The following is a 14,779-nucleotide window of genomic DNA, read 5'->3' as shown; positions in this document are numbered from 1 at the left end:
TGTCTTGATGCGATACTCCACGTATGTTCGATTGTCAAAGATAAGTCGAGGGCTATTCCAGGAAACAGCACCGGATAATCGTTCGGAAGTGTATGGAGTTGCTACCAGCCAACTCTGATCGTCTAAAAACTCTGTGGGACGCGGTTCCTGCGGGTGACGTTCCGCGCATGTTTCGCGGTACTCAAAAGATCAAAACTCAGGCATCAGAGCAGTTCTGAATAGATTCGAGATAACGCAAGGAGTAAGATAATGAGGGGGTTGATAGTTCCCGTTGAGAAGCGTCCAGCCTGGGTGCTTCCGGGTAATACTGTTGCACGACAAACGTGGAAGTGGGGGCCACGTTTGCGGGCACCCATGCGCAGCGCAGCCTTGGAACGGCACAGCTGACCTCCACTGTCAATGACAACATCGATCTGGAACAGCAAGAAACAGTTGAGCAGCTTCACAAACCTTTTCGCTTCTGTTAAGCTTACCGCGCGAGTCGCTTGCTCACCACAATGTCGGGCCTTGAGGTCGCTGGCATTGTGCTTGGAGCGTTGCCGCTTATTATCTCAGCCTTGGAGCACTATGCGCAGGGTGTCAGCACAGCCAAACGATTCTGGCACTTCAAATCCGAGTTGAGATTCTTGTTACTTCGAATCAACACGGAGAAGGTCACATTTGTCAACACCCTTGAGCATCTCCTTACAGGAATCGTCAGAATTGATAGAATGGCAGAGATGTTGGCGAATGTAGGCGGTCAGGATTGGCAGGACGAGACTATCGAACAGTGTTTGAAAGATAGGTTACGCGGCGCGTATGAGGTGTACTTGGCCAATGTGCAGGGAATGGCAGGAGCGCTACAAAAGATCATGGACAAACTAGCGCTGGGCCCTGACGGCAAGGTAAGTCATCATCCCTATTTTCTCATACCTAGTGCGGCGCGTATGGCATTGTGTTCTTGTCGACGCATGGGCTACAAAGCAAATGCCTCCGAACCCACTTTATGTACTTTTTCGCCGTTTGTTTATTGGCCCAGCCGTCGGTTCGCTTCAGTAATATCTTTTTCAGTGGGATGCTATGAACTGACTTGGCTTAGCCTCCTTTCTCAGACCTCAAGCTGTTCAAGAAAGAGTTCCAAAGACTGAAGTTTGGGCTTAGCAAATCGGAATACACGGAACAACTGAACGATCTGAAAACGCACAACCAGTATTTGTCCAACCTCACCAAGCAGTCCCTCGAACTGGAACCGTCGCGCAAAAAATCTAAATCAAGCCAGTGTCCCAACTTTCGTGTTCTACAAGAGTATGCACGCTCCTTGTACGAAACTCTGAAATCAGGATTGCGATGCGGTTGTAGTGGTCACGCAGTCAAGTTACGACTGGAAAGTCGGTGCCAGACTTCGCAGCAAGTAGAGGATTCACAAGATCATACGCCGTTTCGTGTGATATTTACAGACGAAAGTGTGGGAACATCGTCACCGCGACCAATATCATGCAACTATTGGAAATGGACTGAAGCGGACATCCGGTACATCGCCGATAAGCCTGACAAGAAGCCGCCATACGTGAACAGAGCTCTCACTTCGCCCAAGCCTCTAAAAACGGTCCGGTTCTTGCAGACTGAGACTCGATCGAGCAGCAGTAGCACTATCACGCTCGTCGAAAGCCCAGGTACATCTAACATGAGTCCTACGCTAGCACACATAGAAGACCTGTGCAAAGCAGTCACAGCGTTTGGCGATACGAAACGCGACCTATGTATCGGCTACTTGGTCGACCACGTCAATCGAAAACACGGCATCTACCCACTGGATGTATCAAGCGGCTCTGATCAGCAACAATGGATAGCTTGTTCATTGCGGCAAGTGCTTACAAGGCATGCAAACGTCGCCAGGCCATTGCGACATCACGATAAACTTCGAATCGCAGTCAATCTGGCTTCAAGTGTGCTCCAACTCTACAGGACGCCTTGGCTGGACGAGCACTGGAGCGATAAAGACGTTTACTTCATTCATCGCCCAGGAGTTCCGTTGTCTGCGCTCTACGATCATCCATTCGTATACCGCAAATTATCAACACCATGCACGACCCAGTCCGTAGGTCCCCAAAGAGCGGCTGGGAAAGTCATACGCAACCAGACTCTCTTCACGCTTGGGATATTGCTTATCGAACTTCTATACGACAAGCCAATCGAAGAACTTCGAATACCGCGAGACCAAGACTGTGAAGGCACACCAGGGGTTGTTTGGTGTACGGTTGACCGGCTCGTCAAAGAAGAAATTGAACATGAAGCTTATCCACCTTACGTGGCCGCGGTCCGACGATGTATCTGGTGTGATTTCAATCGGAAAGAATCTAGCCTTGACGATGAGGCTTTCCAACAGGCAGTTTTTGAAGGGGTGGTGACGCCGCTGGAGCAGTTGCTCCAACAGTTTCTGCGTGGCGATTGATGAGATCTGCCTAGCTTTTCTTTCCTAGCTTATTCGCTCCTGCAAATCGAGGGTAGCGCATCGAAAATTTCAAATACACGAAAAAAGGTTGATTTAAACGATACAACGTCGATTGGCGGTGGTTTGAAATATGGAGTATGAGCGCATCACAGTGTTCATGACCAACATCAGGGTATCAGCTCTTATGAGGCAGTTCTTGCTGATGGCAATATAACGACTGAAGCAGTGCCGAAGAAGCGATCTCGTGTTGGCCACGAGAGGGGTTCTAAGAATAAACACACCCAATACGAGCAGGAGACCGACCACTGAACCATTCGCGTGATGTTCCTACTTCTAATCCTAGAGAAAACAACGAGAGCGGACAAAAGGAGAAAAAGGAGGTCGGGTGGTTCTGGTCAGGCTAGATGGCTGAAACGATGCACGAGACTGTGGCGAAGTATAGGCATGACATGGATTTTCTCGCAATTCTCCGGAGTAGCTCTCGAATAGGCGTTCAGGTCGGGCTAGATTGCTCAAATGATGCAAAGAGCTGCGGAGTAATATGGGCATGGTATGATTTTGAACACTTTAGTTCTTAGAAGGGCGTTCTGGTCAAACATCTCGGAACCACATACCCCGCTCAATATCATCGTCTCCATTTTTCCCTAGGGGTAGCGTATTCCCCGTGGGGATCTTCCCCAGATTCCATGTCACCTAATTCGACTTTCGTAGTCACGATTTCACATGTCGTTGCCCATGCTGTCAACCGATTGGTGGCGGACATAAGCTCTGGCTAGTATCTTGGTATTTCCGAAGTTCTCGCCGGAATTCATGGATATTTCCAAGGCTCGAACAGGCCAGACCCACTCATGGTCTTCTTTCCAGAGAGGAACGCAGTCGAGAGTGGAGCTTTCGTGGTTCCTGACAATCAAAATAAGCTTTCGCATTCGTCTATAGGACCCGACGCAGCGGGCGCTAAATTCGACACCGAGGCTCCGAGCTTGCGTATGAATGGCCGTACCTGTCCGATGGTAGAACTTGGCCGTCACGACCAATCGGCATGCCTTTAGTCGGGCTCGTAAATAGAAGGCAACCAATCGGCCAGTCGTTAGTCGACTGTGCTCGTGTAGCTTTCGAGATGCTCATGTGACGACATGAACGGGATTTGACACCTAAGGCCAGAGGTTGTTATTTAGGTGTTTGAACAGGAAGGGGAAAGATGGACATATAAGGGGAATGTTCTTGCGCACATTAAGACATCGCTATCATCACATTCTCTCACGCATCGCATCCCATTCACTCCAACATGAGGACTTCTGCCATCAAGGCCGCGCTTTTTGCGCTCGTCGGACTCACTGCTGCCGCTCCCAGACCTGGTCTACTTGGTTCACTCCTTGGAGCTGGAGGCAGCGCCCCCATCCCTCCCTCTGATGATCCATTCTACACACCACCTGCTGGCTTCGAGTCTGCAAAACCTGGTGCTATCTTGAGAAGCCGACCAGTACCCAGCGCCCTCTCGCTGTTTCAAACCATTCCTCTCAACTTGAAGGGTGCCTGGCAACTGCTCTACAGGACCACTGACTCGCTCGGAAACCCGGTGGCCACAATCACTACGGTAATGGTGCCAAAGAACGCGGATTCAAAGAAGCTGCTCTCTTACCAGGTCGCTGAAGACAGCGGTGGTGAGATCAACTGCGCACCATCTTACACGCTCCAAACAAAGTCCAACACCACATATGCCGGAACAGGAGGTATTGAAGCCGCCCTCATTGCTGCCTCGCTCAACCAGGGCTGGATCGTCAACTCGCCGGATTGGGAGGGACCCAAGTCCACTTTCGTCGCTGGATTTCAAGCAGGCTACGCAACTCTTGATGGTATTCGTGCGGCACTCGCTTCCGGCGCCACCACCGGCGTCGACTCTTCTGCAAAGGTCCAGATGTGGGGATACAGTGGCGGCGCTCTAGCCTCAGAGTGGGCCGCCGAACTCCAAGCCAACTACGCCCCAGAGATCCCCTTTGTTGGCATGGCCATCGGCGGTGTGACTCCCAACGTCGAAAATGTTTTCAACACCATCAACAAGGGACTCTTCGCTGGTCTCAGTGCTGCCGGCTTCTTGGGCTTGGGAAACGCGTACCCTGATTTCGGAAAGTACGTCCAAGACAGCCTCAAGCCAGAGAAGGCTGATGCTTTCAACCAAGCTGGTCGCCAGTGCTTCTACGCCGACGTGAAGACGTACGCGGGACAGGATATCTTCACCTACTTCAAGCAAGGACAGGCGATCTTCGATGGTATGTACCCGTTGTGAGAAACGTTGATCCTGACGATGACACTGACTTACAAATCTTCACAGACCCTATCGCGGAAAACACCATCAGGACCGGTGCGACCATGGGTCTCCACGGCACCCCGTCCATGCCCATTTTCGTGTACAAGGCCGTCAAGGACGAGATCTCGCCCATTGCCGACACTGATGCGCTCGTGGACCAGTTCTGCAAGGCGGGTGTTTCTATCACATACGTCCGAGACTCTTTCGGCGAGCACTTCACCCAGGCGGCGACTAGCACCGGTGATGTTCTCAACTACCTCACCGACAGGTTTAACGGTGTTCCTATCTCGGGCTGCAGCATCCGCAACGAGTTCTTGGATCTTCTGGATGCTGGCTCGCCTGGAAAGCTTGGTGTTTCGCTTGTCATGGTTCTTCTGAACGCTTTGGGTGTTCCGCTTGGTCCTAACCACTTCTAGTGGTAGACTATGAGCTGTATGAGGATGAAGGTGGGTGAATATGGTTGTGGTAGCTTCTGTAGCTAGCGGTAAGATTCATTCGTAGGATTACTCGCTAGTTTCGCGCAGCGTAGTAGCTGTAGAGCCTTTTACCAATGTTAAGAGAGCAATTTACTAGCAACACCTGGTTCCGTTCCAAACTATTGTAGTGCACTGTTCGCTCGATCATGGTGAGCGTTGAGAGATTGACGGTCTCTCGTTGACGCACATCTGTTCATCGAGAACAGTGCGCTACCGACTAGATGTTGGCTTCCAGTGATGAGAGTCCGCATGCCACCAGCTTCCGTCCCTAGCTCTCTAGCAGCATCTAAAGCCTTCTCTACGCTTAGTTCGTAAACTATGCGACTATCCTGGTGGTATCTCGACCATATCTCGCCGAACGCCTGTTGCAAAGCATCTTCCGACTCATTAATCACAGCTGTGTCGCAGTTAGTGGGCGAGCTTCATAAGCACAATGAGAACTTTACCTGCTGGAGAGGCCAAGTCCTGCTGTGGATCGTAAAGAGTGAAGATGACATGATCGATATGAATAGGGCTGAGGGCAATGGCCAGTCGTTCGAGGACTAGTTTCGCATGTCTTTGTTTCGATACTTGGCTGAAGACCAAGATGCTTACGGGAGATGCACTAATAGCGTCAGTTGTTAGCGGAGGTATGTGGCCCGGCTGGTCACGCACTTGTCTCCCTGGGAGCTCTCGATGAACCACTCAGCTGCCTTGCTAACGCTCATCTCGTTGTGCGCACCGTCCAGAAACCAGCTTAATACCCCATCGACAATGATTTGAAAGCGCGCAGGCCATGTAAATTGGCTTATAGCCTGCGAAATATCCACATCCGATAATAACGGAGTATTTTTGGGAGCTCTATCTCTGAGGAGACAGCGTGCAGCAGCAAGCGCAACCGAAAAATTCGTACGCTGAACATCTGGCTTCAGCTGCGGCACATGTACTGGAAGCTCCGGATCATTTCCGATAAACTGGATGTTGATGCCTTTCTCCGATGCGCGATTCCGGAGAATATCAGCAGCGGACGGTTCCTGGGGGGACGAGAAAGCATAGGCTCCGCGCTTGAAGATTCCTGATTTATGCCAGGCGATGTCTTTGATAGTGGGTCCTAATTGCTGGATGTGATCCATGCCAAGGGTGGTTATCACGGTTGCGACTGGATGCTCTATGACGTTAGTAGCATCATATTCCCCTCCGTGGTGAGTCTCGAATACCGCTGCCTCTACGCCTTCTTTGATGAACGCGTGAAACGAAACTAGAGTAAAGAGCTGGAGATAACGAGGCAACTTGTCCGAGTCTCTCGATAAGATATCCCACACTTCAAAGAAGTACCTGGCGAAGAGCTCCCTGGTCAAGGGCTGGAAATTGATTCGTATCCTTTCTCCAGGGTAAATGAGATGCGGCGAAGTGTATAGACCTGTTTTCCGTGGCCATCCGGTCCTTTCCCCGTAAGCTCGAAGAATTGACTCGATAAAGGCACATGTACTGCCTTTGCCCTTAGTGCCGGCGACGTGAATGATGTTGAGGTCGTCGATTTCGGCAGTCTTTGTTTGTCAGTACAGCTCCAGAGACTGCTCACGAGGCATACCGAGTGACCGATCTGCTGTAGCCATTGCTTCATTCCGACTATACTCGGTGTACCCTTCAGTTCAGATTTCCCTTTCCCACCAGTGACACGGTCAGTATTTGGTGGTTCGCTTGCAGCACTGACAGTCTGTCTCGCTGGGCGTCGTCGGCTGTGAAGGATGGCGATTGCGTGCTGAACTGCATTAGCACGTCGGGCGATAGTCATGCCACTGAATCCCACCTTGTAACTTCTGTCAACAGAACGCGAAAGCATCACTTCGCTCATTGTCGGACTTCTTTAGGGGTACGATAACCTTTTGCGATGAGGATGATCGTGATAGGCTTTATAGTGTCGTGTTCGCAACGGTGAGCGAGTTGACTCCACGTTCGCCTCCTGATTTCCTCCTTTGAAGCGACAGTTTGGCATCGTTTGTGTCGTTGAATTGAGGAAGTCACCGGTGACTCCTCATCGTTTGGGCAGTCCTACGGGCCATCATCACAAATTGCTCCCTCAGCGATCTGAGCGCATCTCCGTACAACCACAACACGGCCCACAACAGCTTCTTCAACTTCCAGCTGCCTACTGGCGAAGGATTCAACATCGTCATCAACCTATAAAAGCCTGAGGCTCATACGATCGGAAATGACTGCAGCATCTCTTTTGTATGCACATGCGGCAATCCAGACAACGTGCAGTCTTTCTCATCTGTCATCACGGGTGCGTTGACTAAGGCCGTGGAGCGATTCAAGACAACCAAGACGGGACCCTATCATGGAGGCAACTGAGGTCAAATGGATGAAGGTTGGGTTCTACAAGATTACGAGTTCGAGTATCTTGTCTACGCTTATCCCCAGACGGGCAAGATATTGCTGACGGTCGAACCGGAAGGACACCCCGAGCTCGCTGCTGTTCAAAGCATGCTTTCGTGGAGTACGCAGTGTGACTCGAAGTGTGGTGCGTTTTGTGGGTCGGCTAGCGGCATGGTTGCGGACTACATGGTGGGAATTGTTGGGCTTCCGCCTGTGGCAGCTATCGTCTGTTCATTCTGTTAGACACCTCATCTCCTAGATATCAAAGTGTAAATTCGGATAGGGGACCGCCTCGGTTAAGAGCATCAGTTTGTCTCATCAGGACCCAGGTAGCGAGTCAGTGTGTGTTTATGGCTCCTGTTTTCTTCGGGAGTCCACTGTCGTTACAGAGAGGTTTTTCCATATGCAAGGAAAAGGTTAAAGTACGGCCAGAGAGACAGATTATCGATAGTATCGAAATCGCGCATTCATTATCGATAATCAAAACCCCTGCGCAGCATAGACAATGGTGGTGAAGTTAATGCAAGCAATACACGGGCGTGGGCGAGAGATTATGTGGGGAAGAGGCATAAATAACCACGCCGTCGTGGATTAAAGCCTGAGGCATCCACATTTAGCAGCGAGGTCCCAATTCGGCCCCGGGTAGCGTCTTAATTTACGAGAACCGGCCGTGATTGGATTGTGCCTGTCGTCTTGGGCGGTGGAGACGTTGCGCTAGTCAGCTGCAGGCAATTTCAGGGTCCGTTAGAGTCCTGTCCGGCGCTGATCAGGGAACATGGCGGCTGGAGAGAGGTGTGGCGAGCGACGGTGCCGGGCGTGGTGATGACAGTTTAATGTGTAGGGAGTGTCAATGGGGCGGCTGTGCAGCAAACAGAGGACATTGTATTGTTTGCATGGCAGGGTGGCGGCATTGTTGGGAGCCCTTGCCTATGGAGGCGGTCGCGACTGCCCCAGATCGATAGCGGCAATCTCGGCGGCAGGTACCAAGTACTACCAACGTCGCGGCCCCTCCCTCCTCTGTCGTCGCAGGGCAGCAGCATCGTGACCGTCCTCGTGCACTGCTCTGACTCTCCGGGCTCCAACAGAGTCGTCCTCGCACACTATCTGTCGCTCTTATTTGTCGCTGCACACCTTGGCCGCCGCCAGCCAGTCAGCGCGCGCTCAAAGTCAGTTTCCGGCGGCTGAAACGCTGCAAGGTCCAGCGTGCGTCCACCGCCCAGAGCAACACGGGCACCACGCTATTCCCCTGCGCTTCCTAGCTCCACCTCGGCCTCTCCAGTCCATACTCTCTAGGCGTGAGCGCAGACTATGTATACTCGCTGCCCGCCGCCATGACTGCCTCAAATCTCTCGCCGCCGCTGAATGTGAATGAGGATCTGCAGCACGACGATCTTGTCCAACGCCTGAAGTCCATGCCCACCACGAGCGCCCATACAGGCCCGATACCTCTCAAGAGCCCGAAGAAGGCACCGGCTCCTACAAAGCCCGCTGCAGAAGACGCATCCTGCTCACGCTCCAGCCCGCCCTCTGCCGCCGCCATGGGAGAAAGCAACACGCTCGCCCGCCAGCTCAGCAACGCGTCCGACGACAGCATGACCTCGCGCCGGCCCTCTACACCGCGCTCCCAGACAGACCCCCAGCCTGACACGCTCACGTCTCTGGCAGCCCTCACCACCCGGCCACGGAACCGCTCGCCCTACTCGCGCTCTCACCTCCGCTCCCAGAGCGGGTCTGCGTTGCCGAATGCGCCGCCTATGACACGGGCCCATTCGCTGCCTACAGTCATGCAACCCTCTGGCAATCTGATGCTCTCGCCTGGCCCGATGCCGCTCGCCCGCCCGGCTTCTCCTCTGCGCTCCCCCAAGCGGACCCGCAGCCCACGAGCACTGGAGCCACGGCCGCACTCAGTAGGAACCATGGAGCGGTACGGCTCGGGTATTCGTCCAGCCTCCATCGGCTCTTTTGAGGGCGTACCGAGCGTGTGCGACATATCAGAGGACGCCGAACTGGAACTCACGCCGCGCGTTGGCACCACCGTGTCGAGCCTCCACAGCAGCACAGGCTCGCTCTCCCGGCGACGCCGACCAGCTTCACCGCTATACCAGGTTACCGTACCCTTTGGCGCACCACCCACGAGCACCCCCTCTGTCAGCACGCCCACCTCCACTGCCTCCTCACCGCTCCTCGCACCTTCCAGGTTCAACGAGAACTACCCCATGTCCCATGCCTCTTCGTCCGTGCCATCCACCCCGACCTCGATGCGCTCCCGCAGCCCTTCCATCTCGTCTCTCGAGACCATCGAAGACAGCCCAGACGCAGAAGAAGAAGCCATAGAGGCTGATCGCCTACGGCGGCTCAAGGCTGCGGCGGACCGTGAGGACGGCGGAGATGCCAGGAGGTCCAGCCTAGATGTGCCCGAAAGTCGTGGGCGCAGTCTCGGCTTCGGCAAGCGCGACTCACGGAAGAGATGGAGTGTCTGCGGAGCTGAACGACGCGTCGACCTGGACCTGGACACTATATGGGAGGACTGAATAAACGACACATGAGTACTTCCCTTCTAGTACTTTCAGCGTCATTGCATTTTCAAGTATGCGACTTTGAGCGTACGGAGTTTTGGGGTTTGATTTCGGCGTACGGTTGGTCCTGCACCTTTTCCTTCTCACATTATGATCGTCATCCAACACGGCTCGGAACAATGCTCATGGATAGGACGAAGATGCACGTCTCTTTCACGCATATGGTATGATACATTTCAACGACACGACACATGGTCGCAGCATGATACCCTCTTCAGGAACTATAGTTTTGCACAGCAGCACCGAGGCTATCCTATAGTATGACTGCATATAGTAACCTGCAATACAATACCGATTTGATCCAGCATACTGTTTACTCATCTGTTGACCTTTGCCCCTAGTGTCTAGTTTTGCCAACTACTGCCGCTTTGGGTAGTCGGAACAGTCGGCCAATGACATCACACTAGCAGCTTGGAGCTGAAGCTTCCTAGTGGGGTTGAACGCGACTGCCCCTCGACGCGAGCGACGTATTTATACCAGGTCAGTTCCTTCTCAAAACGAATACTCAAACCATCCATCAAACAGACACCGCCAACATGATCAATCTCGGAATCATCGGAACCAATTGGATCACGCACTCCTTCGTGGAAGCTGCGCACGCAACAGGCAAATACAGCCTCTCCGCCGTCTACTCACGGAAGGAAGAGACCGCGAAAGAGTTCGCATCCAAATACTCCGACAAGCAAATCACCACATACACCGACCTGAATGCATTTGCCCAAGATAAGATCGACACGGTCTACATCGCCAGCCCCAACATCCTACACTACGAGCAAGCCAAGCAGCTCCTCAACGCGGGCAAAAATGTAATCCTCGAGAAGCCATCGTGCAGCACCGTCGCCGAACTCGACGAGCTCTTTGCACTAGCAAAGTCGAAGAAGGTTGTTCTGGTTGAAGCCTTCCGTCACATTCAAGAAGCAAACTTCAAGTTGCTGAAATCCAAGATCTCGGACCTGGGTCCGCTATACGGCGCATCCATTACCTTTGCGCAGTACAGCAGCCGTTACGAAAAAGTACTCCAAGGCGAAGTCCCCAACATCTTCAACCTGGAGATGGGCGGTGGTGCGCTCGTAGACTTGGGCGTGTACTGCGTCGCAGCCGCCATCGACCTCTTCGGCGCACCCACCTCATCGCAATATTTCCCCGTGAAGATCGCCACAGGCGCGGACGGCGGCGGCCGCCTCATCCTCGCATACCCCACTTTCACAGTGCATCTCTGCCACAGCAAGATCTACAACTCCGACGCCCCGTCTGAGATTTACGGGGAGAAGGGCACGCTGATTGTACCCACTATTACGGATATCAACAAGATTACCTTCTGGGACCCGAAGAAGAAGACGAGAGAGGATGTGGCGGGAGTGAAGGAGCCTGAGAAGTTAAACTTGGCGGAGGAGGCGAGGGAGTTTGCGAGGTGTATTGAAGAAAAGGATGAGGCTGCGTTGAAGAGGTTGGAGCAGCACAGTAGAGATACGTTGGCGGTTATGGAGAAGGTGAGACATGATAACGGTCTCATATTTCCTGGGGGCAAGTAGATGTGTGTTTGGGGTAGGCGGGGAGTGGTAGATGGAAGTAGTGGCATATATGGATCTGCAGATGATCAATTGGATGTTCCTTCTTCCCATCCTTCGTTCATAGGCTGCTTGCTTCCACCGGTGAACATGAGAAAGCAAGACGAGGCTGGGGTAGTTGGTGTGGATGATCATCTGGGAATAGCTTCGTCTGCGCCAGCATGCCGAGACGCTCTTTAGGTGTGGTAGATGATCGACATGGCAATCACGACATTCGCATGTGACCGCTTTGACCATTCCTTCTTCTCGTCCCTGCTTAGACTGTATGTTTCCACCGGTGAACATGGGGAAAGTAAGACGAAGTCAAGACAGTTAGTATAGTAGGCTGAAATAGGAATAGTACCATCTGCATGCGCTCCCTCAGGTTTGCTTCTTTGACTGGGCGGGGGAGGGGCGGTGGGGGAGGCGACATTTCTCGTCCTTTCGTTAGCAGACTGCCTGATCCTGCCGATGAACATGCCGCTTTCGGCATGGTGATTGAAACGGGAATGGTAACATCTGCATATGAACAGGCTGACCAGTTCTTTTCCCCTTCATGCTTCAATTGGTGAAGGTAGTTGGAGTAGTAGATGAAACAGTACTAGCAAAATCCGCATGTGATCACTTCCAACATTACTTCTTCTCTTCCTTCGCTCCTAGATCGCTCACTCCCATCGGTGAAGACGGAAACTAAGAGCCAGCTAGGAGAATTGCCATGGTATTCGAAATGGGAAACAGTAACATCCGCATGTGATCACTTCTCACATTCCTTCTTTCCCCCACAGCTTCCTTCCTTCGTAGGCTACATGCTTCCGTCGGTTAATATTACTCCAGCTGGATAGCCGTAGTATACCAAGATACACGTCCCGGTCCGTTGGAGGGTGTTCACAATGCTGATCTCTTGGATCGGTGACCTAGAGGCTAAAAGATCTGATAAGCCGAAGGTAGGAGTGGGGCGAGGCTGCACGACATACTGGAGTAGATCATCGCGCATGTGGCATGTGCGCCTGCGGATCTGACAGGGTAGGTGTGGGAAGTAAGGCTGTATGGGAAGTCACTTGATACGCATTGCATGCGAAGCTGTCACAAAAAGCGGTATGCTGTCTGTACGGCAGAAGATCTGGCATGAAGATCGTGGGTAGGGTGCAAGACAGTATTGGGTGATGGCTTCACACGCGCTCCCTGTGGAGTTGTCAAGGAAAGGCGCTGTAAATTATGTACGGCGGAGGATGCAGAATGACAGTGGTGGGTAGGTAAGGTTGTGTTGGTGATGATTTGTTATACATCTTGCGGGACTGTCACGGAAGAGAATGCGCAGGTTCAATATTGTAGTGAACAAACTTCATCATTGAATTGAACCGGGTTGTTTCGCTGTCTAAGCTACTACCATACCCGTCCCTTCTCCTCAAACTTCTCTCCATAGAATAGAATCTCGTACAACGAGTTATGTCGACTCTAACAAGTCGGCAGAATCGAAACCCTCTCCCATCCCATCTCGCAAATCCTTGCAAGTTGAAGTCGCGGCTTCGGTATCATTTCGTATCGGTGTTCGTAATCGTACATGTGTTGGGTATTCTGCTCTCCTGCTGCCTCTCGACTCGACGGTGAAGAGGGTGTCGATGTCGCACTCAGTCCTTTTGCCGCTCAAGTGTGTGTTGTGCGTTATGAGGGTAGCGGGGGAAGAGGTCGGTTTGGTGGTGGGCCCGGGCAGGGAGGAAGCGTTGTCAAGTATTTTGATGGCATGTTGATGATGTGTGTGGTGGTTGTTTGGTTGGCGAGGTTGTGAGACCTCAGTGTGTGATGTATGATTTGGCTGCTGTGTGGATAGCAGTTGACGAAGTCGTTGAAGTGTGGGTGAGACTTGTAGAAGATGTAGAGAGGTTGTTGAATCAGATAAGCTGATGAGAGTGATGAAAGCTGATGGTTGGATGGCGATCATCTACAAGGGAAAAGTACCCTCCATATATACACACGCACCCCTACACGTCCTCAACACCAATCAAGGGGTTAAATCTGAACCCCCCAGTTCCAAAAGAATAGCGCATCGTCGCAATCAACGAACGATGAGAAAAGCACCGCCGATCGCCCGTAACGATCAGCATCCCATACCCACCGTAGTTCCATCAGAAGCAACGCGTCCGTATTGGGATTGGCCTCACCACCATCAGCGACAAACGTTAGCCAGGTTCAGGGTGTCTGCTTCCGCGGGAAACTGACCAGACTACGTCTGCTCGGTACCTTACAACGAGATGTGACGACAGGGAAACAAGGTTCAAGACCCTACTTCCCCCTCGGGGCGACTAGCATGCTGCTTTTTCTTTTCGCGAGCAGAGCTAGGAGTTTGAGAGGCACCGAGCGGAGAGAGAGGTGACTAGAAGCTTGCTTTTTCCCCCTCTAGCGCGCTTTTTCAATGGAACGGGAAAGACGAAGAGAGGGCCAAACGGGGGTTATGTGCTCAATACAGCTGTCAGTGCGAGCAAGCGTCTCGACTGGTCTGTCTCCACGTGCTTTCATGCTGTCTCAGACTGCGGGTGGCGTGGACGGTGGAGAGCTGTTGACTCTTCCTTCACCGCGATACTGCATCGAGATTTCAGCCTCTCCCGCCACGCCTTTTCCAAAAGGAACAGCCACACCCTCTGCCACGCAGCGAGGTGTTTCGATGCAAAACGGTCCAGACGCGTTCTTTCCTATACAGGGTGTCTGAGCTGGGCGAGTAGGAAACGTTCTCGTCGGTACCGAGCTGGACTCAACAGTAACCCGTAGCCTGTGGCTAAATCTCCGCGCCTTGATTGTCAGCACAAAAACGTCTCAGCTCGTCCTTGTCTTCCTTCTTGGTGATCAGGCCATCATCGATTCATCGATGGGAGAGAATACAGGCTCGTTTCGCTTAGGGTCTTGGGCGCGAAACTTTCAGCCCTTTCTTCCTCCCTCTTACGCCGAACCTTCCTCAGGCAATAGTCCCTGCGTCTCTTTGTACGGATATCATGCCATGTCCCCTCTTTCGTCGGTCACTCCGAAATTTTACTGTCTTAGTCTTCGTTCTTGGCGTATTTACACGAAGACTAATCACGTCCGTATAGGCCCGA

General features: G+C 52.5%; 4 protein-coding genes across 4 annotated transcripts; 3 read left to right on the top strand and 1 right to left on the bottom strand.

Moving 5' to 3' along the window:
- Positions 1 to 3,716: 3,716 nt before the first annotated feature.
- J4E90_005300 (uncharacterized protein) lies at positions 3,717 to 5,152 on the top strand (the record flags this gene model as incomplete). The annotated part of the gene is made up of 2 exons (XM_051434854.1): positions 3,717 to 4,698; positions 4,761 to 5,152. The coding sequence occupies 2 exons, from the start codon at positions 3,717 to 3,719 to the stop codon at positions 5,150 to 5,152; spliced, it is 1,374 nt and encodes a 457-aa protein (XP_051290878.1).
- Positions 5,153 to 5,620: 468 nt separating this feature from the next.
- Positions 5,621 to 6,324, bottom strand: J4E90_005299 (uncharacterized protein; the record flags this gene model as incomplete). Its single annotated transcript, XM_051434853.1, has 2 exons — positions 5,621 to 5,816; positions 5,867 to 6,324. The coding sequence occupies 2 exons, from the start codon at positions 6,322 to 6,324 to the stop codon at positions 5,621 to 5,623; spliced, it is 654 nt and encodes a 217-aa protein (XP_051290877.1).
- A 2,577-nt stretch (positions 6,325 to 8,901) lies between these two features.
- On the top strand, positions 8,902 to 10,101 carry J4E90_005298 (uncharacterized protein; the record flags this gene model as incomplete). The annotated part of the gene is made up of 1 exon (XM_051434852.1): positions 8,902 to 10,101. The coding sequence occupies one exon, from the start codon at positions 8,902 to 8,904 to the stop codon at positions 10,099 to 10,101; it is 1,200 nt and encodes a 399-aa protein (XP_051290876.1).
- Positions 10,102 to 10,682: 581 nt separating this feature from the next.
- Positions 10,683 to 11,678, top strand: J4E90_005297 (uncharacterized protein; the record flags this gene model as incomplete). The annotated part of the gene is made up of 1 exon (XM_051434851.1): positions 10,683 to 11,678. The coding sequence occupies one exon, from the start codon at positions 10,683 to 10,685 to the stop codon at positions 11,676 to 11,678; it is 996 nt and encodes a 331-aa protein (XP_051290875.1).
- Positions 11,679 to 14,779: the final 3,101 nt, after the last annotated feature.

Source organism: Alternaria incomplexa, assembly GCF_024043165.1.
Source record: "Alternaria incomplexa strain BMP 0042 chromosome Unknown scaffold_7, whole genome shotgun sequence".
Classification (NCBI taxonomy): domain Eukaryota; kingdom Fungi; phylum Ascomycota; class Dothideomycetes; order Pleosporales; family Pleosporaceae; genus Alternaria; species Alternaria incomplexa.
The sequence above is the reverse complement of the archived record's forward strand: the minus strand, read 5'-3'. Positions and strand labels throughout refer to the sequence as shown.